The sequence below is a fragment of the Budorcas taxicolor genome, chromosome 8 (assembly GCF_023091745.1).
Source record: "Budorcas taxicolor isolate Tak-1 chromosome 8, Takin1.1, whole genome shotgun sequence".
Taxonomy (NCBI): Eukaryota; Metazoa; Chordata; class Mammalia; order Artiodactyla; family Bovidae; genus Budorcas; species Budorcas taxicolor.
Genome location: NC_068917.1, coordinates 49,270,992 through 49,295,878, shown reverse-complemented (window position 1 = coordinate 49,295,878; position 24,887 = coordinate 49,270,992). Strand labels below are relative to the sequence as shown.

The 24,887-nt window shown below is 43.2% G+C and overlaps 1 protein-coding gene across 1 annotated transcript in view; it reads right to left on the bottom strand.

The window, feature by feature from the left end:
- MAMDC2 (MAM domain containing 2) overlaps window positions 1-24,887 on the bottom strand; it is a 164,265-nt gene that overhangs the window by 73,700 nt on the left and 65,678 nt on the right. Inside the window, exons 3-5 of the mRNA XM_052645189.1 lie at window positions 20,187-20,458; window positions 18,387-18,471; window positions 15,128-15,265 (exon numbers count right to left, since the gene is read on the bottom strand). Coding sequence (XP_052501149.1) covers window positions 15,128-15,265; window positions 18,387-18,471; window positions 20,187-20,458 — 495 coding nt within the window. The remainder of the gene's footprint in view (window positions 1-15,127; window positions 15,266-18,386; window positions 18,472-20,186; window positions 20,459-24,887) is intronic.

The following is a 24,887-nucleotide window of genomic DNA, read 5'->3' as shown; positions in this document are numbered from 1 at the left end:
ACTGCTGGTAGCCAGACAGACATGAAGAAGGAATTCAGTCTACCCAGGTGAAGCACACCTCCAAAACTCCAGGAGACCTCAGGACGTCTAGGAGACCTTACAAATCCACTGGAAAGTATTTGTTCTGTTTCCAGAGTACATGTTTAGGAGCAATGTCTCACACTCCTTCCCATTATGAATATATCTTCCTCACAGTTGACAGATATCTGACAGTGGTTCTTAAAGGCTACTTCCTCACCTCCTGGGTGGACAAAATTTAAATACCTGAATTTGCAGCTAGTGCCTAGTTAACAACCCATGCACCAGACATGAGGCCAGTGAACCACAGTCCCACTCCTGCTCCCAAACAACAGCAAACACAATGTGACCTGCCCAAAGTGAGTCAGAGAGGCTGCTGGGAATCTGACCAAGCCTGCTGACACCAAGTCTCGGATGGAACCACTAGACCAGACCACAATCTATTGCCTCCCCACCCTTTCCTCTCTGTCATTCACTTGTTGCCAAAGTTGGGTACTATTTACTGACTATCTGAGTAAGACACTTTCTGACTGGGAAACAGAAGTTAACTCATCAGAAGCGTATCATCTCAGTTGAAGGAGTGTGGATGATTCAGAAATCACCAGGTGTCAGCCCCAGGAGGCTGGGCCAGAGGAATGACCACCAGCCCGGCTGAATATGTGTCTTCAAGTACAATCTGTTCTGAGGTTGGGAGCAGGTGGTGGTGCAGGCACTGTTTTGTGTACCCTTCCAAGGGGAATGAAGAAGGCAGCCTGGAGTGCTTGGAAAATTATGGCCAGTGTCTTATAAGAACTTTTCTGCCCAGCTCAGTGAGGCCAACTCCTCAACTAGTCCAGGGTTCTGGAACCTCCAGAATCTCTAGAAGAAGCCTTTTAGAAAGAAAAATCAGATCCTTTATCTCTGAGTAGATTAAACTAGGTATAGATAGATCTTAGGTGGAAAGGATCCTTATAATCAACCAAACCATTGGGGATCCTATTAAAAGAGCAAAACTCTCTGTGACCCAAGCCAAAGCTCAGGCCCCTCTGGCAAAATGCCTGCGCTAAGAGCACACACACACTCTCTTCTGAAGAGGGCTTCCCTCCTTTCTTACAGCAGCTCTCTGTATTAGCTCAACTTTTCATGTGGAACCAGTGGCTCACTGGTAGTCAGCCATTTCCCCTTGAATTAGGAAAAGAACTTTGAAGGCAGCTCCTGAACTTCTATTTTCAAACAGAGTGGCTAACCAGCATTCCACAGAGATTGCCCTTGGCTTGGCTGCGATGCCAATGGCACCCTCTGACTCAGCTGTGATTCGGTCCTGTTGGCCACATTTGTGCTCCAGTTGCGGTGTCTGCATCTGTGTCACGGTTGTCTGGATGAGCTGTCTTCCGGGTGTGGGGGAAGACCCAGAGAAAGGCATGCCAGTGGGTCTGCTGCCACTGTGAGGAGGCAGCACCCAAAGGCATCTAGTTACCATGCCCGCTCTCCAGTCTACAGGTCTGGCAGTTACCTGCTAAACCTTTAGTTCCAAGGGTTTGGTTAAGTTTTGCTATAATAGAGTCTGACTCTACAGTAGAGTCAGTATATGAAGTGGGACTTCTAGTTTCTGCTAAGATCTCAGTGATAAGAACAATGGGGCACAAGTCCCTCTATTTTCTACACAGCGGTGCTAAACTATCCCTGTTGTATACGCTACACTGTGGCAGACCTGGAATCTAAACCTGCTCTACCAGATTAGACCCTTTCACCTCCCCACTAATCATAACCCTCCCTCCTCACCCCCCTCCGCCGGCCTGTATATATGAGAAGGCCAAGGAGGGATCAGAGAGACTGGAGGCAGAGTTTCTTTGAAGAGACCCGTGGAGCTGACCTGCCATGTGTTTCCTTTTGATCCTCCAAGGGAATGGGAGGGGATTGCTTCCCCTTTCTTACCTTTACCCAAGGGAGGGGGTTTCAGAGAACCACTTGCAGAGAAGATAGGGGAGGGAAACTACCATCTAATCTCATCCCACCCATGCTTGCAAGCTCCTGGGTTCTGTGACTACCTTGGGCCTTGAGAGGAGGGTGGCAGTTACTGGGAGAACTCCAGGGGTAACTGGAGTTTGTGGGTTGCAGAGGCTGGGCCTCTGTATCAGAGCCTTGACGGCATGCAGCTAGAGGCTGTAGGGACCTGGGGGCAGAAGGGACAGAAAGGATTTTTGTTGCCAGTGAGCTGGACTTCTAGAGTTTGATGGGGGAGACATCTGAGTTTTCCCGAAGCCTAGGTGGAAAACTCAGAAGGTAGCTGGGCTAGAGTGCCTGAAAGGACTCTTCTCAAAAGGACTGCATCCAGGGCGGCAACCCTAACAAAAAGGGGCTGGTGGGGTCTACCCCATAACAAGCACTAAGGGGGATTCACAGATGGCCAGTCAGAGTGCATCATTTTTGTCACTGGCTATGAGAGACATAGCCAGCATCCAGCCACCTGCAGCATGAAGGTCATCGACTCCAGATTAAACAGCACAGGTCACATGTGACCTTTCGTCCCCTTCCCTTTCCCATCTTGCCTCCCCCAACCCTGGAGAAGCCAGAAGCAGCATCGTGAGTGGGGGAAGACGAAGAAAAGACCAAAGGGAAGAAGTATGAAGAAGTAAAGCCCAATCCCTTCTCTACAGCTGATCTGTGTTCTGGTTGAAGGATCGGAAATTGGGGTTCCGAATCAATTGAACTTAATCTTTAAAAATGAGGCAGTTTGTTAATATCAGAAGGTGCCTGGAAAGCCATGGTGAAGTCACCCAAGGACAGAGAAAGGAGGTCCAGCAGAGCTTGCACAAAGGTAATGGTGAGAAAATTAATAAAGTTGCTTCCCTGCTGAGTGCTTTTGCAATGACCCAAATGGATCGGTGCAGAGAGAGAACGAATAAGTGCGAAGATGATGCTTGAACTCAATCCAAAGTGAAATGAGGAAAGAATGTTGTGAGATATGGAAAGATGATCCATCCATCTCAGGGTCTTGGATGGAGTAAAACAACTCTGACCTTATTCTACATTTTGAAACTTTGTTCAGCTCCTTCTGTAGCAGCACCATATGCAGACCTGATTTTTAAAATTTTAGCAAAGGAACAGATTTCCCTCATTATCTTTCCAGCAATTATCTTCTTTTTGCTAAGACATATAGGAAACAGTAATGATCTGAGCTGTCAGTAGCTTATCCCCTGAAGGATTTTGTTTCACTTCATAAAATATTATCAAAGGAGAGAAATCTACATGTGATGAATGCAAATTGAGTAAGAAAAAGCAAGATAATAGCCCAGCCCCTCCAGGAGTCTATCACACTCCTACTGCATTAGTCATTTCCACCATAAGTCAAGAATTTGAACACACAGTGATCGTTTGAAAAATCTGACTCACTGTTTGAGGCTGTTAAAAACACACAGACAAGTGAAGGAAAACTGACATCCACACAATATTTTTCAGATATTACTTTCACTGTTCTCTTTTCTAAAACACATAGGCCAGAGCCCTCCAGAGAAGACTTCCTTCTGTATCTCTGCAGCTCTGAAGTTTCTGAACAGGCACATAGCTTCCCTCACCCCTGCTGTTTGTTTCTCCAGTTTTTACCTGAAAGCAAAAGCATAAGCTGCTTCCAGGATACGAATGAACAGGAGATGAGTTTATATAGAGCCAAATCTGCTGCTGCGGGCAGACAGCTGAACCATTTAATCTTTCCTCTGCCACCCAAATTGACGGAGCTCAGGGAAAATCAATATACCTGGTAGAAGGCAAATGTAATAAGAAAGGCAGACTTTCTCTTATTTAGAGTATTGGAGGCTTTTTTTCCCCAAGAGTAATCCTGGTCAAACCTTTGAGTTGTATGAGCAAAAAGTGTTTCAAATAAAAAATTTAAGAATTTTTAGAACTCATCTTTTTTAGCCCCATCCTATGTAGGGAGAAGTCTCACCTAGGAGTCTAAGTGTGAGGAGTGTGAATGTCTGTGTGTGTTGGGTGGAAATGAGAAGGCTCTTTGGTTATTCATTGGGCAATACCTTACTCCAAAAAGAGAAGCCAAAGTGAGATAGCAGAGAACAGTTGGAAGAAGTGAATGGAAGGTAGGCATCCACGCTTCTTGCTGATCACAAGCAGAAATACAACCTAGGATCTAGGCCCTACTCTGCCATTATCACACATGCCACCATTTTAAACACTCTCCAAACATCAAAGAAACTATCTATTCTCATGCCTGGACACCTCTGCATACACTATTCTTGTCTTCTCCTTATCCATCAGGCCAAGTACCAGTTCTGATATGACTTCCTGTAGAAAGCCTTCCCCAAATTCCAAAACCGAGGTGGTCTTTCATTTTTCTGTGGTCCCATACCATTTATTTCATAATTCTACTAATCATACATCCCTATGCATATTTACATAGTATCTCAGTATTTGAACATTTTGAGAAAGGCCATAATATATGTTAACACAGAAGTATTTTAAAGGCACTGAGAAGCCATCAAATAGAGGTGTCTGTTTAGCTTTCTTTAGCTCAGCATTTCCCCAGTTTACTTGATGACATATATAGCCCTTCTTCTTACATAAAGATTATTATACTCAAATAGTGGCATTCTAGGGAACAGTTGGAAGTTTTTGTATCACTAGGTTATGCAAGAATACCTGGTCTATAAAGAGGGCTTATTATGTATTTGTTGAATGAATGAATGAGCAATCAATGAAAAAGCCTCATTGTGATCAATGAAGAAGGCTCTGACTAGGCTGATTATAATTCAGGATTGCTGGAAGCAGGTAAAAGTCTCCCTAGAGTTCATCTCTTCAGTTCAGTTCAGTTCAGTGGCTCAGTCATGTCCGACTCTTTGCGACCACATGAACTGCAGCACGCCAGGCCTCCCTGTCCATCACCAACTCCCAGAGTTCACCCAAACCCATGACCACTGAGTCGGTGATGCCATCCAGCCATCTCATCCTCTGTCATCCCCTTCTCTTCCCGCCCTCAGTCTTTCCCAGCATCAGGGTCTTTTCAAATGAGTCAGCTCTTCGCATCAGGTGGCCAAAGTACTGGAGCTTCAGCTTCAGCATCAGTCCTTCCAATGAACAACCAGGACTGATCTCCTTTAGGATGGACTGGTTGGATCTCCTTGCAGTCCAAGGGACTCTCAAGAGTCTTCTCCAACACTACAGTTCAAAAGCATCAATTCTTTGGCACTCAGCTTTCTTCACAGTCCAACTCTCACATCCATACATGACTACTTCAGGCTCAGGCTCAAATACTTCGTTGGGCCTTCATACTGATGTCAGGGGGCTAAGCAATGCTACTGGGCAAAGCTGCCTGTCTTTGGGAGCAGTTTTAGAATAGCCAAGGAAGAAGAGAAAAGATAGGAAAAATGGAGAGGAAGAGATGGGATGGGGAGAGGGAATGAGAGGAGAGCAGTGAGTGCCTATGGCAGGGCTGACATGCTCTGCCACCAAGTCTTTGTGCTCCTCAGGGATGGCCACATCATCATGCCTTGATATAGACGTTAGTAAATCTACTGGTCAGGATATTAGAAAAGCCAGGTCCTCTTTTTCTCATTCCTTACTCCCTTTAATCCTCTTTTTTCTTTTTTCTAATGCCAAGTGCAATGTGTTTATACATATTCAGGAGGGACTCAAGGCATTTTATTTTTAAAATTAATTTTTATTGGTGTATAGTTGACTTAAAGCCAACTTTTTTTTTTTTTGGCTTAAACTTTGAAAAAGTTGGCTTAAAGCTCAACATTCAGAAAACAAAGATCATGGCATCTGGTCCCATCACGTCATGGGAAATAGATGGGGAAACAGAGGAAACAGTGTCAGACTTTATTTTTGGGACTCCAAAATCACTGCAGATGGTGACTGCAGCCATGAAATTAAAAGACGCTTACTCCTTGGAAGAAAAGTTATGACCAACCTAGATAGCATATTGAAAAGCAGAGGCATTACTTTGCCAACAAAGGTCCGTATAGTCAAGGCTATGGTTTTTCCAGTGGTCATGTATGGATGTGAGAGTTGGACTGTGAAGAAGGCTGAGCACCGAAGAATTGATGCTTTTGAACTGTGGTGTTGGAGAAGACCCTTGAGAGTCCCTTGGACTGCAAGGAGAGCCAACCAGTCCATTCTGAAGGAGATCAGCCCTGGGATTTCTTTAGAGGGAATGATGCTAAAGCTGAAACTCCAGTACTTTGGCCACCTCATGCGAAGAGTTGACTCATTGGAAAAGACTCTGATGCTGGGAGGTATTGGGGGCAGGAGGAGAAGGGGACGACCCAGGATGAGATGGCTGGATGGCATCACAGACGCGACGGACGTGAGTCTGAGTGAACTCTGGGAGTTGGTGATGGACAGGGAGGCCTGGCGTGCTGTGATTCATGGGGTCGCAAAGAGTTGGACACGACTGAGCGACTGGACTGAACTGAAGAATAAAGAAAACAGCATACAATACCAGAAGGACGATCTAAGTTGAGAAATGAGAATTCTAACAGAGGACCAAAAATCAAAGCTACAGTCAAGTACACTGTAACTGAAATGAAGAATGACTGTGATGCACATATTATTCATAGGCTGAACACAACTGAAAAAAGGATGTCTAAGCTTGATGTTCTCTTAGTAGAAACTTCTAAAACTAAAAAGCAAACCAAAAAAAAATGACAGAAAATAAAATGAAAAACACCAGAACATTCAAGACCCGTGGGAAAACTGCAAAAGGTTTAACATACACATATGGAAAGATGACAAAGAGAAAAAGAAAAAAGAACAGAAGAAATTCTTGAGGCAATAATGATGAAGAAATTTCAATCAAATTAATGTTAGATTACTCACTGGAAAAGACTCTGATGCTGGAAGGGATTGGGGGCAGGAGGAGAAGAGGATGACAGAGGATGAGATGGCTGGATGGCATCACGGACTCGATGGACGTGAGTCTGAGTGAACTCTGGGAGTTGGTGATGGACAAGGAGGCCTGGCGTGCTGCGATTCATGGGGTCGCAAAGAGTTGGACACGATTGAGTGACTGAACTGAACTGAACTGAACTGAACTGATAGTTGACTTACAGTATAGTTTTTGCTGTATGGCAAAGTGAATCTCACAGATACATATATATATATACATGTATATCCACATTTTTAGATTCCATTCCTATATAGGTCATTACTGAGTACTGAGTAGAGTTCCCTGCGCTATACAGTAGGTTCTTATTATCTTTGTATATATAGTAGCGTGCATGTGTCAATTCCAACCTCCCAATTTATCCCTCCCCTACTTCCCCCTTGGTAACCATAAGTTTCTTTTCTGCAACTACGACTCTATTACTGTTTTGTAAACGGGTTCATTTGTACCATTTTTTTTGATTCCACGTATAACTGATATTGTATAATATTTGCCTTGTCTGACCTCACTCAGTATGGCAATCTCTAGGTCCATCCGTGCCGCTGCAAATGGCATCATTTTGTTCTTGTTTTGAATGGCTGAGTGTGTATGTACCACATCTTCTTTACCCATCCCTCCATCGAAGGACTTTTAGGTTGTTTCCATGCTCTGGCTATTGTTAATAGTGCTGCAATGAATACTGGGGTATATATATCTTTTTAAATTATGGTTTTCTCCAGATATATCCCAGGAGTAGGACTGCTGGATCATATGGTAGTTCTATCTTTAGTTTTTTAAGGAACTTGCATACTGTTCTCCATAGTGGCTGTACCAATTTACATTCCCACCAACTGTATAGGCTGGTTCCCTCTTCTCCACACCCTCTGCAGTATTATTATTTGCAGATTTTTTGATGATGGTCATTCTTACTGTTGTAAGGTGATACCTCAATTATAGTTTTGATTTGCAGACAGGAGAATGTTGGAGCCCACCAAAGATAGGCCACGCCCAGGGGCAAAGGAGAAGCCCCAACAAGATGCTAGGAGGGGCGAAATCGTGTTTAGAATCAAACCCCATACCCACCAGAGACACTCAGAAGGCTCAAACAAAACCTTGTGTGCACCAGGACCCACAAGAGACTGAGCCAGATCTTCCTTTGAGTGTTTGAGTGTCTCCTGCAGAGGAACGGGTCAGCAGTGGCCTGCCACGGGGACAGGGACTCTGGCTGCAGCAGACCTGGGAGGTGTGCCACGTGGCATAGGTCCTCTTGGAGGAGGTGGCCATTAACTCCACCATAGAGCCTCTGAGCAGACAATCCACAAACTGGAGAACAATTATAACAAAGAAGTTCTCGTACTGTTGCAAAAGTTCTAGGGCCCACAACAGATTTCCCAACCTGGGGACTTTGACTTTGAAGGTCAGTGGAATTTGCTTACAGAACTTCCACAGGCCTGTGCCTTCCAAGAGTCTTCTTGGAAAGCACAAATAAAAACCTTGTGTGCACAAGGACTCAGGAGAAAGGAGCAGTGACCCCAGAGGAGACTGAGCCAGACTTGCCTGTGAGCATCCAGAAGTCTCTGGCGGAGATGTGGGTTGACAGTGGTCTGACGCAGTGTCAGGGGCACTGAATATAACAGTCCTGGGAGCCACAGCATGCTGGCATAAGTCATTTGGAAGGAGGTCACCATCACTGCCATTACCCCTACCATAGTTTCGCTTCAGGCCAAACTACGGGGAGGGAACACAGCCCCGCTCACCCACAGAAAACTGGATTAAAGACTTACTGAATATGGCCCCACCGACCAGAGCAAGACCCAGATTCCCCCACAGTCAGTGCTTCCCATCAGGAAGCTTCCAGAAGCCTCTTTTTTTTTTTTTTTCACGCAGAAGCCTCTTATCCTTATTCGTCAGAGGGCAGACAGAATGAAAAGCACAATCCCAGAAAACTAACCAAACTGATCCATGGATCACAGCCTTGTCTAACTCAATGAAACTATGAGCCATGCCATATAGGGCCACCCGAGATGGATGAGTCATGGTGGAGAGTTCTGACAAAATGTAGTCCACTGGAGAAGGGAATGGCAAACCACTGCAATATTCTTGCTTTGAGAACCCCAATGAACAGTATAAAAAGGCAAAAAGATATAATCCTGAAAGATGAACTCCCCAGGTCAGTAGGTGCCCAATATGCTATTGGAAAAGACCAGAGAATTAGATCCAAAAAGAATGAAGAGGCTGAGTCAAAGTGAAAACAACACCCAGTTGTGGATGTTACTGGTGATGGAAGTAAAGTCTGACGCTGTAAAGAACAATATTGCATAGGAATCTGAAATGTTAGGTCCACTAATTAAGGTAAATTGGAAGGGGTCAGACAGGAGATGGTGAGTGAACATCGACATTTTAGCAATCAGAAAACTAAAATGGACCAGAATGGGTGAGCTTAATTCAGATGACCATTATATTTACTACTGTGGGCAAGAATCCCTTAGAATAAACGGAGTAGCCCTCATAGTCAACAAAAGAATCTGAAATGCAATACTTGGATGCAATCTCAAAAATGACAGAATGATCTCTGTTCGTTTCCAAGGCAAACCATTCAATATCACAGTAATCCAAGTCTACGCCCCAACCACTAATGCTGAAGAAGATGAAGTTGAATGGTTCTATGAAGACCTACAAGACCTTTTAGAACTAACACCAAAAAATGATGTCCTTTTCATTGTAGGGGACTGGAATGCAAAAGTAAGAAGTCAAGAGATATCTGGAGTAACAAACAAGTTTGGCCTGGGAGTACAAAATGAAGAGTTTTGTCAAGAGAATGCAATGGTCATAGCAAACACCCTCTTCTAACAACACAAGAGATGATTCTACATGTGGACATCACCAGATGGTCAACACTGAAATCAGACTGATTATATTCTTTGCAGCCAAAGATGGAGAAGCTCTATACAGTCAGCAAAAACAAGACCAGGAGCTGACTGTGGCTTGGATCATTAACTTATTGCCAAATTCAGACTTAAAGTGAAGAAAGTAGGGAAAACCACTACTATTCTATTCTACTAATCTTAAATTGAAGAAAGTAGGGAAAACCACTACTATTCTATTCTACTAATCTATTCAAGTATGATCTAAATCAAACTTCTTACGATTATATAGTACAAGTGACAAATAGATTCATGGGATTAGATCTGATAGAGTGCCTGAAGAACTATGGATGGAGGTTTGTGACACTGTACAGGAGGTAGTGATCAAAACCATTCCCCAAGAAAAAGAAATGCAAAAAGGCAAAATGGTTGTCTGAGGAGGCCTTACAAATAGCTGTGAAAAGAAGAGAAATGAACAGCAAAGGAGAAAAGGAAAGATATATCCATCTGAATGCAGAGTTCCAAAGAATAGCAAGGAGAGATAAGAAAGCCTTCCTCAGTGATCAATGCAAAGAAATAGAGGAAGACAATAGAATGGGAAACACTAGAGATCTCTTCAAGAAAATTAGAGACACCAAGGGAACATTTCATGCCAAGATGGGCACAATAAAGGACAGAAATGATATGGACCTAATAGAAGCAGAAGATATTAAGAAGAGGTGGCAAGAACACACAGAAGAACTGTACAAAAAAGATCTTAATGACCCAGATAACCACGTTGGGTGTGATCGCTAACCTAGAGCCGGACATCCTGGAGTGCAAAGTCAAGTGGGAGATAGGAAGCATCACTACCAACAAAGCTAGTGGAGATGCTGGAATTCCAGCCGAGCTATTTCAAATTCTAAAAGATGATGCTGTGAAAGTGCTGCACTCAATATGCCAGCAAATTTGGAAAACTCAGCAGCAGCCATAGGACTTCAGTTTTCATTCCAATTCCAAAGAAAGGCAATGCCAAAGAATGTTCAAACTACTGCATAATTGGACTCATCTCACATGCTAGTAAAGTAATGGTCAAAATTCTCCAAGGTAAGTTTCAACAGTACGTGAACCTGGAACTTCCAGACTTTCAAGCTGGATTTAGAAAAGGCCGAGAAACCAGAAATCAAATTGCCAACATCCGTTGGATCATAAAAAAAGCAAGAGAATTCTACAATAGTACCCACTTCTGCTTCATTGACTACACTAAAGCCTTTGACTGTATGGCTCCCAACAAACTGTGGAAAATTCTTAAAGAGATGGGAACACCAGACCACCTGACTTGCCTCCTGAGAAACCTGTATGCAGGTCAAGAAGCAACAGTTAGAACCAGACATGGAACAACAGACTGGTTCCAAAATGGGAAAGGAGTATGTCAAGGCTGTATATTGTCACTCTGCTTATTTAACTTATATGCATCATTAGAAATGCTGGGATAGATGAAGCACAAACTGGAATCAAGATTGTGGAGAGAAATATTAATAACCTCAGCTATGCAGATGACACTACCATTATGGCAGAAAGCAAAGAGGAGCTAAAGAGCCTCTTGATGAAAGTGAAAGAGGAGACTGAAAAAGCTGGCTTAAAACTCAGCATTAAAAAAACAAAGATCATGGCATCCAGTCCCATCACTTCATGGCAAATAGATGGGGAAACAATGGAAACAGTGACAGACTTTATTTTCTTGGGCTCCAAAATCACTGCAGATGGTGACGGCAGCCATGAAATTAAAAAGATGCTTGCTCCTTGGACGTAAAGCTATGACCAACCTAGTCAACATATTAAAAAGCAGAGACATTACTTTGCTGACAAAGGTCCATATAGTCAAAGCTATGGTTTATCCAGTAGTCATGTACGGATGTGAGAGTCGGACCATAAAGAAAGCTGAGCACTGAAGAATTGATGTTTTTGAACTGTGATGTTGGTGAAGACTCTTGAGAGTCCCTTGGACTGCAAGGAGATCAAACCCGTCAATCCTAAAGGAAATTAACCCTGCATATTCACTGAAAGGACTGATGCTGAAGCTGAAGCTCCAATACTTTGGTCACTGATGTGAAGAACTGACTCACTGGAAAAGACCTTGATGCTGGGAAAGACAGAGGAGGGAAGGAGAAGGGGATGAAAGAGGGTGAGATGGTTGGATGGCATCTCCAACTCGATGGACATGAATTTGAACAAGCTCCAGGAGTTGGTGATGGACAGAGAAACCTGGCTTGCTGCAGTCCATGGGATCACAAAGAGTGGGACGTGACTGAGTGACTGAACTGAGCTGAGTAGTAATGTTGAGCATCTTTTCATGTGCCTTTTGGCCATCTTTATATCTTCTTTGGAGAAATGTCTATTTAGATATTCTGGTCATATTTTGATTGGGTTATTTGCTTTTATGATATTGAACTGCATGAGCTATTTGCATGTTTTAGAGATTAATCCTTTTGTTGGTTGCTTCATCTGCAAATAATTTTCCCCATTCTGTGCATTGTCTTTTCATTTGTTTACTGTTTTCTTTGCAGTGCAAAAGCTTTTAAATTTAATTAGGTCCCATTTGTTTATTTTTGTTTTTATCCAAAGCATTTTTGAAATAGATCTCAGTGGGTGGTGAATTTGGAGATTTTGATGTATAGCATTAGGTAAAGAAAAAAGAGTGAAATATTAGAACTCAAAGGCATCTTAGGGATCACTGAAATCAAATTTCTCATTTTCAAACAGGCTGGTGGAGACCCTCAGAAGTTAAGGGACTACCCAAAGCACTGAAGGACATTTGGTCCTGTCTAAAATGTCCCTAAGACATTTAGTCTGTGCACAAAGCTCCTTGATATTTGGTCCTGTCTAAAACCAAAGAGTCGGACACGACAGAGCAACTGAACTGAACTGAACTGATTGAACTGAAAACCATTTGACACAGACCAAATAATGCTCACCGGTGTTTCAGAAGGGACCAAATTTCAAGGACCTTATGGGATAGACCAAATACCTTATAGACATTCTAGACAGGATCAAATATCTGCAAATCACCTAAAGTAATACAGCACTCTTATAAGTGGGTCTGGAGCACAAGCATTCTGACTCCTGGCCTGGTCCTCTTCTTTATCCCTTCTTGATACAAACATGGTTGGAATGTTCTGTGGTCACAAATGAGAGAGAGGAAGAACTAGTGGTTATGCATTTTTCAAACAATGGGTTACATGCAATTAACATAGGCTTCCCTGGTATCTTAGATGGTAAAGAATCTGCCTGCAGTGCAGGAGATATGGGTTTGATCCCTGGGTCAGGAAGATCCGCTGGAGGAGGATATGGCAACCCACTCCAGTATTCTCGCCTGGAGAATTTCAAGGACAGAGGAGCCTGGTGGGCTACAGTCCATGGGGTTGCAAAGAGCTGGACACGACTGAGTGACTAACACACACACACACACACACACACCCCATAGTCAAAGGGATGATTTGACACTAGTCCATAGGTCTGCTGCCTCTCCCAAGAATATGTGTTCTCCCAGCCAGCTGGTCCTTGGCATCATTAAGAATGAAAAATTATGCACTGAACAAATAATCATTGGATTATGACATTGGTTACCCAGAGGATCTGACTTTAGAACTAATTTTTTAGTGATTTGTGAAAAGTTCTCTAACACCAAAGGTTGTATCTCTGTGGTAAAGACACCAAGGATTATTACAATTTTAATGCACTAGTCTTTCAAGATTCTCTCTATTCCTTGCACTAGAATTTTAAAAGATGGCAGAAAACAATCTCAAAATCAGCCTACTTCCATAAATTATGAAATGTCATCTGGCTTTTCTTTTTGAAACCCCAAGACAGTGTTCATTGTTTTATTCATTTAAACAAAGGTTTCAAGAGGTAGTAACATTTTATTATTTTGAGCTAACCCTATTGTCATTTACGGAGAAGGCAATGGCACCCCACTCCAGTACTCTTGCCTGGAAAATCCCATGGATGGAGGAGCCTGGTGGACTGCAGTCCATGGGGTCGCTAAGAGTTGGACACGACTGAGCGACCAACTTTCACTTTTCACTCTCATGCATTGGAGAAGGAAATGGCAACCCACTCCAGGATTCTTGCCTGGAGAATCCCAGGGACGGGGGAGCCTGGTGAGGTGCTGTCTATGGGGTCACACAGAGTCGGACATGACCAAAGTGACTTAGCAGTAGCAGTATTGTCATTTAAAATACTCATGCAGATTCCTGAATTAATCTGTCATAACAGCTGATCATTCATCCTATACATAACACTCATTATAGGTGTGGCTCCTACAATGGCCACAAGTAGAGAGGGGTTGTGTGTCTCTGGGACCAAAATATGTATATACATTTGGAAACCTGAATCTTTTGTGTAACACCTAGGAGCAAAGAGAACAGTAAGGACAGGATGAAGACCGTCCAAGGCCAAGATAAGTAACAAGATGGACACTTAAAAAAGTTGGAGATGTGGTTAAAAATACTCACAAGAAGAGAAACTACAGTGAATGAGGAATGATGTAAAGTTGCCATAAAAAGTTGCCATGTGTTCAGGCAGCTGAAGGGGACACACTGTCATTGTCAGCCATTTATTGTGACTGAGCAGATCACCTAAATATCTACATGGCAAAGGATTAAAAGGGAAAATGTTACTGTTTGTAGCAGAATCAACATTCCTATTCTGTCCCTGATGGAAAGCCAGTCACCAGAACCTTCTCTCTGGTCAACAAGAACTTGGAGTTGACAAAAGGAATGTGTTGCAACCGTGAGGAGACCTAGGTTTTCATGAAGCCACCAAAGTCCAGGTGAGAGCTGCCATAATCCACAAGGAAGCAGGCCCTTGCCTGGCCTCCCTATGTAGGGTCCTTCTCCCCCAAGCCCATTGATTACTGATACGCTCTCCTCTCCATTTTCCCTGCAGAGAAGCAGCTCACTTGGCCACTAGGGGGCCCAGTTGCTCACCACATTCAGGACTGATCATCCGTAGTGGCTCACCTCCCTGCCAAGAGAGAAGTTCTTACGGACTCCTTCGCATCATTCCATCTATTTTTAGTGAAAAGTAACCTAGGGTTATTCCAGCCTTGTCTTTAGAAATGCTGAACGATAAACAGAAAAGAAAATAAACCATAGTATGGAAATGCGAAAATAGCAAAGCCCAGTCAGAGGGCAAGAAAAGCCCTGAACCGGGTGGCGTTCTCGGCTACAGCGCTCGCGTCCGCAGTTCGTCCCTGTCTCAAGGCTTACTCTTCCCTACTCTCCTGCCAGGCCTCTCCGTGCCTACTCACCCTCCTCTCACTGCCTCCTTTTCTGTTGACAGAGCCGTGGACAGGTCAATATAGTGGGGAGAGGGCAAACAGTTATCCTGGAAAAAGGTGTCCCCAGCTCACCCAGTTCACTCTTTAAGGTGTGATCCTGCGGGAGAGCAGACTGGGAGTTCCTCATATTTCCTCCTCCAACAAACCAGTTCACGTTGGGGTTCCAGTGGTTCACAAAGCCACAGAGATGGTTTTCTTCAAAGTCACATTCTGGCAGAAGAGAAATAAAAACAGACTTGATGGAGATGTAGTTATGCCTCCAGCTGCCCAAGCGCACTGCAGTTTGATCTTACTCAGGTATGTTTCTCACTCCCTTCTACCACTGGGGCCTTTGTACCATGAGCCCTGGACAGTCGATCAAGAGGAGAGATTCTGTAATGAACAGAGATTATAATTCATCATTGCTTCTTTGGACTGTGGCCCATGTGGCTTGCAGTGTGACCTCTCCTAGTCTCCATTTCTTCCTATGTAAAACGGGGGGACACTCCCACCACGCAGGGCTGTGGTAAGGGTGGACAGCTGCCAGCACAGTGCCAGGCATGTGGTTAGTGCTTGGTGGATCAGCCAACTCCGTGTCAGAGCACTATTCAGAGCTACACTTTTAGCTCCAGAAATTTTATCCACCACCTTTCTGGGAACCCATTCTTTCATTCCCTTCTCTCTTGATGGTAGACAAGGTACTAAGCTGAGGGCTAAGGTGCATGTTTCCTAGATGCTAGAGTTCTCTGCTTTTCTTATAAACAAGATCTTAGAATAGTCGAGACAGGAATATCTTAGGCACTGGGCCCTTTGGCAGCTACTGAGTAGAGAAAACAAGAGAAGACAAAGAGACCCTCTCTCCCATTTTTAGGTGCATTGACATGCTTGCACAGATAAATTGTTCCCAGTCAACAGACTCCTTTGGGGGAGCAAGAAACTCATAAGCCAGTTCCTCCATTGACCCCCATAAACAACAGTTAAAAATACAAAATTGTCATTGTGCTGGTCATCTCCTATTGGCTCCTCCAGACCCACCCACCTTTCTTCCACCCTACTCCATCCTCCAGAGATTGATGTCTATGGACCTATATGAGCTTCCTTGCCTGCTGGCTTCTAAAATGAATTCAACCAATGGAAGATAAGAGGTGAACAAGGTTGGGGTTGTTTATTCCTGCAGTTCCCGTTCTGCTAGGATGCCATGAGTTGGCTGTGCCCCTCTACGGAGGGACCACACAGCTCTATGTTCTGGTAAATCCTCCTCTCTTGCCCCTTCAGACCTCCAGTGCTGATGGTTCATGAGTCATCACTCTGATTAGTCTTGGATTACTGCATTTGGACAGGCTTCCTTCACCCACCCACACCTTTGTAGTCCCTTTGGTGAGTTTTCCTCAGATTACTAAGGTTGAATGTAATCTGTTTCCACTTTCTTGCCAGGGTCCTGACTGATAGTTATCAATGTGCTTTTGTGTTAGCAAGCACTCAACATTTTTAAGATTTTCATTTTCAACTTTTCTACTACAGGATCCACTGACCTATGCCCAACAGTCAGTGCTAAAGGCTGCTGCAGAGTAAAAGAAAAAAGCAAAATATTCTTCAATGCACCAGGCACTAATCTGAGTACTTTATATGAATTAAATCATCTAATCCTCAAAACAACCCCACAAGGTATGTAATATTATTTGCAGATGAGGAAACAAGAGAGGCAAAAGGAGTGTACAGAAAGAAAGATGAGGTGAGAGTAAGATCATACATTTCAACAAGATAAAATATCAGGGCTCCTTTTGTGTTTTGAAAAAAAAAACAAAACAAAACAAACAGAAGCCATCCAGTGATTTGAAGAGAGGAAATTAACATTTTTGACTGCCAAGCACGGTGACAATCACCTTCATATCCGTGATCTTACTGGTCTCTTCAACAGTCCTTTCCTATGAGGAAAATATTTGAATCCCCATTTTGCAGGTAATGAAACAGAGGCTGTGGGGCACAGTGCATTGACTGAGCCAGCAGGTGGTGCTCCACCAGGTGTGTCTGACTGGCCTACAGTTTTAGCTCACTATATCTTCATGAAGTGGTAACAGTCTAGGTCTGCTTTCTTTCACTTGCATTAGCATCATCACCAGCAGGTCAAAACAGAGAAGGAAGACTCAAGGAATTAGTAAAGGCTCCTTTTTGTTCAGAATTGCCCTTGACTCTTGTCTCTTCCTTTCCACAGCCATTCAGCCTCCAGTATTGTCAGTGCTAGAAAAAATCTCTCAAACCTACCACCTTTATCCCATTCCACTGCCGACCCCAATTTTAGGCTCCTATATCCCCCTCTTGGAGGGCGCAAGCACTTCCGAAGGGTTTTCCTATCTCTTATATACTTTCCTTGTTCCCAGCTCATTTTCCAGGTGGCAGCCAGAGTCAGCATCTGCAAGCCCAGCTGCAGGCCCCTCCCGGCTGAATGACTTCTGGTGCCTCCCAACCACATAATCCAGGAACCCAGGCTCCACAGCTGGGATCCAGACTCTTTCATAACAGCCTCCCTCAGCACTGCTGACTCTCACTTCAAACACTACCCAGCCCCTGGCCTTCGCCTGGACACGCACTGCACTGTCCCTGCAGTGGGGTCTGCTCAGAATGAGTGCTTTCCTTCCTGCCCCGCTCCTTCACCGACTGAATTCCTAAACTTCCCCTTCTTGAAACAACAGCTCAAATGCATCTCCTAGATTCAGTCCTGTCTGGTTTCCTCCCCACCCCTCGCCTGCACAGCATGGTGTGTCCTTCACCTGCAGAACTGATCATTTATAGAGACAGCTTCAGTAGGAGACAATGGAAGGTGAGCGACCTCAAGCATAGAGAATGTCTGCTTTTGATGCCCTCCAAGAAGCTGGCCCATAGGAAGCACCTCACAACCCTGCTCGAGTGGAATCTAAGTGACACTGTGATTGTAAACACAGAGCAGTGGTGTGTCAGAGAGGAAAGGAGGAGAGTGAGGAAAGGAGGCAACATGGAGGTAAACAGGATGCCGCCTTTCTGGCAAATGTTACAAAAAGCTGAATCGACAGCCAACTGGAAATTATGTTTATTGGAATATGGAATATGTTGGGTTTAAGGCAGCAACTCAGGTTACAGTCACTTCACCTACTTTTCTTTCATCAACCTAGTCAGTCCAGGCAAACTCTTAATGACCCTTCCTCTGCTAAAGACAGAGAAACATCATACAGCATTCAAATGATGTGAAATTCAAAATGCACTACAGAGTGTAGTTTATAAAATACTCTGCCTTTACGATTGATTCAATTACTTCTGGCAACAGGAGATTTTAGAAAAAGATGCATGTTCTGATACAATGAAAAGGAAACCCACTTACCAATACAGTAGCCAGTTGTCATCTTGATTTCGAAGAGTGCGATGCTGGATGTATTTCCATGTCCTAGCACACCTTCTATTAAAATCTGCACAACACATGGGGTAGAAGGGAGTTAGACTTTAAAACACCATGTGTCCATTTTTAGTATTTCATCTACTAGTCAGAAGCTGTTCAGCAATTCAAGGCAAAATGAGATTGTCTCAGTTCATTGCTGTTGGATACTAATCCCATGATGGACTTTACTGAAAGAAGGCAAGTGTGTGCATGTGCATGTGTGTACACAAACTCATACACATATTCCCAGAACTTTGAGGTGAGCAAGGTATCCAGTAAGAGCTCATTTGTCTTCCAGTCAGTTGCCTTCCATTGTAACCCCAGCCACCACCTTCTCCTGCACCTGTGGTGACACCAGTTGGCTGCAGATGGAAAGGAGACTTAGGTCCCTGGGCAAATCCATTCTGAACATGGCCAGGAACTGAAGGCAGAGTCCTCAGAGAGGTAAAAAAAAATTCCTTGAGAGAGGAGGCAGGTATGGCAATTTGACCAGTGGTGGGGGGATCTTTGTATGAATGGAAGAGGCTCAAAACTCAACTCAACTTGTAGTTTCTATATTGATGAAAATTTGATAATTTTACATGAAGAATAGAGATTTTTTTTTTTTTGCTTCAGTAGTATCCGACTCTGTGCAACCAGGCTCTTCTGTCCATGGCATTCTCCAGGCAAACATACTGGAGTGGGTTGCCGTGCTCTCCTCCCAGGGATGTTCCCAACCCAGGGATCGAACCCAGGTCTCCTGCATTGCAGGTGGATTCTTTATCATCAGAGCCACCAGGGAAGCCCCAAAGAATAGGGAGAAGCATAAACATGTGTGTGACTGATTACAAGCACTGTTTACCTTGGGTCTTGCTTCTGAAAATATTTGCCTTTCCTTATGTGATTTTAGTCCAATATTTTGCAGCTATTCTGGTAGGTATCAGGTGTGATATACTGTTGGGGGGACACTTTATAATAGGGAACTCAGGCCTCCAGTGCTCCTTCCCTCAATCCACCCTGCTGTCTGATGGGAGGACTATATGCAGATACGGAATGTAGGGTACTGTATTCCAAAGCTTGTTGAGGAAGAAGAGATATGGGATAAGGAATTGAAAAGAGGATTAGAAATGGAGAAAGTTTTCTGGAAGCCTCCGCTTTGTCCCTCATGACAGGTTTTCACTAAATGTCATACTTCATGGCCAGCTGAGTCCAGGCTTCATCCTCCTTCCTGCTCCAATCTACATCCAACTTTCTGTTACATTCTCTACCTTACTTTCCCAATACTTATGATGGGACAAATTTCATCTCTGAAATCAGAACATGTCCTTTAAGTATCGTTCCTCTTTCAATGTATTTTCATTTAGTTTTTATCATAGTTACTGTTTTGTTAAAAATTATAGCAAAGGAAGCATTAGGAAGACAACACAAACATAAACACACAACTTAGGAGAATGAAACAAAATTATAAGAAATGAGAATACTCCCTAAAGCCCATTGGAAAGTAAATTTTCATTGAAGAGGTTGGTTTAAGCCCCATTTAGATTCTTACACAAATCCCATTTAAATAGAAAACAAATCTGGGAAGAAACTCTTCTAAGGAGTAAACAATATTAATTTCCATTACTGATGTTTTTCTGTGATGCAGCTCCTTCAAAATGTCACATCCTAACACAGGAGAAAACTAACTGCAATGAATGGCAGAAGTCTTCATACGATCTCAGAAGAGTATAATGTCAAACAATAATCCTGCTTCTAGATTTTGTCTACCTTGAATTTTTTGGAAGTATTTTGCAAATCCAAGCTGGCTATGAGCCAGCTGTCTGAAGGGTTCTTGGCTGACCAAAGCAAACGATCAAAGCTTTCATCTTCAAATCTCATGTAGAGGTTCAGCCGGCTGGGATCTGATAGAGACCCTGAAGATGTGGCTATCTGGTAGACCAATCGGAGGCAGCTCCATTCTTCAGCCTGCAGATCAGGACTCAGCAACACGGCTTTCTCCCCTTGTTTGGCAAAGGAGGTGTCCACATAAATATAATGGCCTAGAAGAGAAGGGGACCCAGGGGAGAAATCAATCTTCTGTTTGTGACTCAGGAAAATGCACGACTGCAGTCCAATAAACCTGAGGGCAGACACAGCCAGCACATGCATTATGTGGCCCCACTAAATGTTGTCTGAACACTGGATCTCTGCTTCTGGTGAGCAATCAGAAGGTCTGGTGACATGGAGGCTACTTTCACACAACTGCAGCAGCCCAGAGCTCAGTAGTGATGCCTCTTTAGAGCTGGCGTGTGGGCTCTATTTGCCATTATCCCCACCTCTCCCTATCACCTCCTGACCTTGAAGCAAAACTAGTACCTACCATCACCTTATAACAGGTCCATCTAGCACCCTGCTTTCATCTCCCTGGCTCCCATAGGCATATGAGTTTGAGAACCCAGGCTAAGGAGCTTCCGAATCTGGAGGAGCAGTATTCCTCTACTGGAGTCAGAATACCTTGGTGGGTTCCTTCGGCTTCCATCGATCCCCTCGTACCTAATGATTCAATCTGTATTTAATGTGCCTCGTTATATTAAATTGATTTGGTTACTTCAAACGTGGGGCTCAGGCAGAAAAAAATTTATCGCAAGCTAATTTTTAATTAGTATAGAACTCTCCTTCTCTGGGTCAGGAAGATCCCTTGCAAAAGGGAATAGCTACCCATTCTGGTATTCTTGCCTGGAGAATTCCATGGACAGAGGAGCCTGGTGGGCTCTAGTCCATGGGATCACAACTGAGTGACTGAGACTTTCACTTTTCTCCTGCTCCAGACTCTTCCTCAATTGAATCTTCTAGTTCTGATAGCTAAATGAGAAAGCACACGTAAAACATGTAGGGCAAGGCTTGGAAATCAGCAGAAGCACTGATTACCCCCACCCCCACCCCCTGCCCCCTTCCTCGCCCTCTCTTCCCTTCCCTTCCCTTCCCTTCTGTCTTCTCCTCCCTGTCCCTCCCATCCCCTTCACCCCTCCTCTTCTCCTTTCCCTCTCTTCACTCCTCCCCCCTGCTCCCTCTCTCCTCATTCTCCTGATATTGTCAAGGGCTCCACTGGCTCCACTAGGACGTAAAATAGCATTTCTGTGAACAAAAAAGGAGGTTGGAACCAAGAACTCTCACTTGAGCTTTCTGAATCTAACTCTGGCCATTGGCTTCCTGTAGCAATGATCTGATCTGCTGGTGGGTCTTGAGGACCCTCTGCCCTTGTAATCTGCACCCTCATGTTTGTTCAGAGGTTCCCACATTCATGGCCAGCATCTAACATGCAGTCTTGTATACGTGACCACCCACCTCACCCCTTGCATTTGGGACTCCCCAACACTAAATTCTTACTGGAAAGGCCCTAAAAGGCCTCTTTGCTTTTCATGATGTTCTTCAGCCCCTTTTCCCACACTTGCTTTCCCAAATCTGATCCCAGCCCGAATCCTGTGGTGAGTGCGGACAGGCTAGTGATAGCTCAGTGGACAGCCATCCTCACAATCAGGACACAGTTAGGGCATTATCTTCAAGGAGCCTCACTTGCCTGCAAAAGCTTTCAAGATCAAGATCTATCTCTAGCTGGCAGTCTTCTCAACATAGCAACCACCCACTAGGTGCAAATAGCAACTGCCTCTAGATGCCAACCCAGGCACTGTCTATGAATAAATCTGGTCCTTGCAGTAATCACCAGCAATACCACTACCTCCTACATACAGCAAACACTCATTATGAACCAGGTGCTGCTCTAAGTGCTTCATATGTATTTACTAGCTGCGGGGCCTCTTGGGTTTTGAAGCACTAACTAAGCTGGGGTTCGTACTGTTGCTTCATTGTGACATGAAAGAATGTATAAACACATCCTCCTTGTCCCACTCTGCCACTGCCATAAAGGAAAGGATTCTAAAAAGACTAGTAGTGGGATAGGGCAGGGATGGGAATTGAGGGAGATCCCGAGAGCACTTCAAACCTTTCCCGAGGAAGTAGAGAATTGAAACACGGGGTATAAAAGAGGGAAGAAACAAAGAATGTCCGTGCTGTGTCCTGTGACTGTTTATATCGCCTGCCAACTTGGCTGCCGAACAAGGCTCACTTCTCCCTGGATACTTGCCCAACTTCTCTCCCTCCTGCATTTCCCCTTCTAGAAGGGAAACAACTCACAGCAGGGCCTCTCAAACTTGAGCTAAGTCACTTGGAGGGCTTGTTCAAACCCAGTGGCTTGCTGGACCCACTCCTTGAGTTTCCAATCCAAGTAGGTCTGGGGTGAAGCTGCGCTTCTGACAGACCACATTTCTGAAAAGTTCCAGAGAGTGCTGATGCTGCTGGTCTGGGGATCACAACATAAGAACCGCTGATTTACAAATCGGACAGAGAAACAGGAGTCACTCTCAGGACACTGCTAATCTATCAAAGAAAGCATGCAAAGGAGGGAAGAAACAGTTTTACTTGGAGGTAAAATTCAGACATATGTAAATGTGTATTATAGGACGCTGAATGAGTACATCTACTGGTGACTATCTTGACTTTTCAGTGAATGCCATAAAAAATCTTTCGCAACATAACATTTTATCAGGTCAGATTTTATTATAAGCATACGCTAATACTCTTCTGTTAAAAACCTTTGAAAGCACACAGTATATAAAATGTATTATTTTAAACACCCTGATATTATAAGAAAGCTAATGCTATTTATTCAGTGATTTTGACATCTTGACCACAAATATTAGCTAGTTAAATCATAGGATTTTACATGTAAATTACAGACCTCAAAATCACTCTTAGGTCATGCTGCATGCATATGTGAATTAGCTGTATTACAATCCATCCAAAGATTTATCCACCCAAGTGATTTTGTAGCCACTCAGTAGAATAATGTATTTTCCTAGATCAAATAATTAGCCCAATTGCTAACTACCTCCACTACCGCTGTCAATCTCAAGTCAGATTTTCTTAATTAATTGTATGCCTAGCTTGGATATAGCCTCAGAATCCTTTTAAATATAGTGTTCCATATAACTACTACCAATCAATCTGATTTGGGATCTAAGCTGCAACATCCCTGCTTGGGGTCATATTATATCTTGCGGTCATATTAGAGCTAAGTTGAACCAGAAGGAATGTGGCACATTATGAAGACATTTTAGAAAATTAAGAAAGAATGAGGAAGATACTGATATCAGGATGGTGCCTTTCCATGGACTGCCACTAATAAAACTGCCATTCTAGAACAAACTGATAATGGTTTTGGTGAGTTTCTTACTTTATTAAAAACAATCTTTTCAATAAACAAATGGGGCCTAATGGAACTTACAAGCTTTTGCACAGCAAAGGAAATGATAAACAAAACAAAAAGACAAACCATAGAATGAGAGAAAGTATTTGTAAACAATGCACTGGAACAAGGGCTTAATTTCCAAAATATACAAACAGCTCATACAGTTCAACAACAACAAACAAATAACCCAATCAAAAAATGGGCAGAAGACCTAAATAAACATTTCTCCAAAGAAGACATATAGACAGCCAATAGGCACATGAACAGGAGCTCAACATCACTAATTATTAGAGAAATGGAAATCAAAACTACAATGAGGTACCACCTCACACCAATGAGAGACATTACTAAAATGTCTACAAATAACTAATGCTAGAGAGGGTGTGGAGGGAATGGAATGTTCCTACACTGTTGGTGGGAATGTAAGTTGGTGCGGCCACTACGGAAAACAGCATGAAGAGTCCTCAAAAAAAACCCCAAAACAGAATTACCAATATGATCCAGCAATCCCACTCCAGGTCATATATCTAGACAAAGCTATAATTCAAAAAGATACATGTGCCCTTATATTCATAGCAGCAATATTCACAATAGCCAAGACATGGAATTAACCTAAATGTCCATCAGCAGATGAATGTATAAAAAAGGTGTGGTACATATATACAATGGAAATATTACTCAGCCATAAAAAGAATGAAATAATGCCATTTGCAGAAACATGGATGTATCTAGCTGTGATCATACTAAGTAAGTCGGAAAGAGAAAGACAAATACCATATGCTATCACTTACATGTGGTGAAATGGTAAATATTTTAAAATATGGTAAATATTTGGTAAAAATATGGTAAATATTTTTTCCCATTCATAGGTTTTCATTTCACTTTCTTAATGGTATTCTTTGAAGTACACACTTTTTCATTTTGATGAAGTCCAGTTTTCTATTTTTTCTTTGTGTGTGCTTTTGGTGTCATGACTAGGAAGTAATTGTCTAAGGTCATGAAGGGTTTACAACTCTTTTCTTCTAAGAGTTTTATAGTTTTAGCTCTTTAGGTCTTTGATCTATTTTGAGTTGATTTTTGCTCATCGAATTGTCTTGGCACTTCTGCTGAAAATCAATTGAGCATAGATGTAGAGGTTTATTTCTGAGCTCTCAATTCTATTACATGGATTTACATCTATCCTT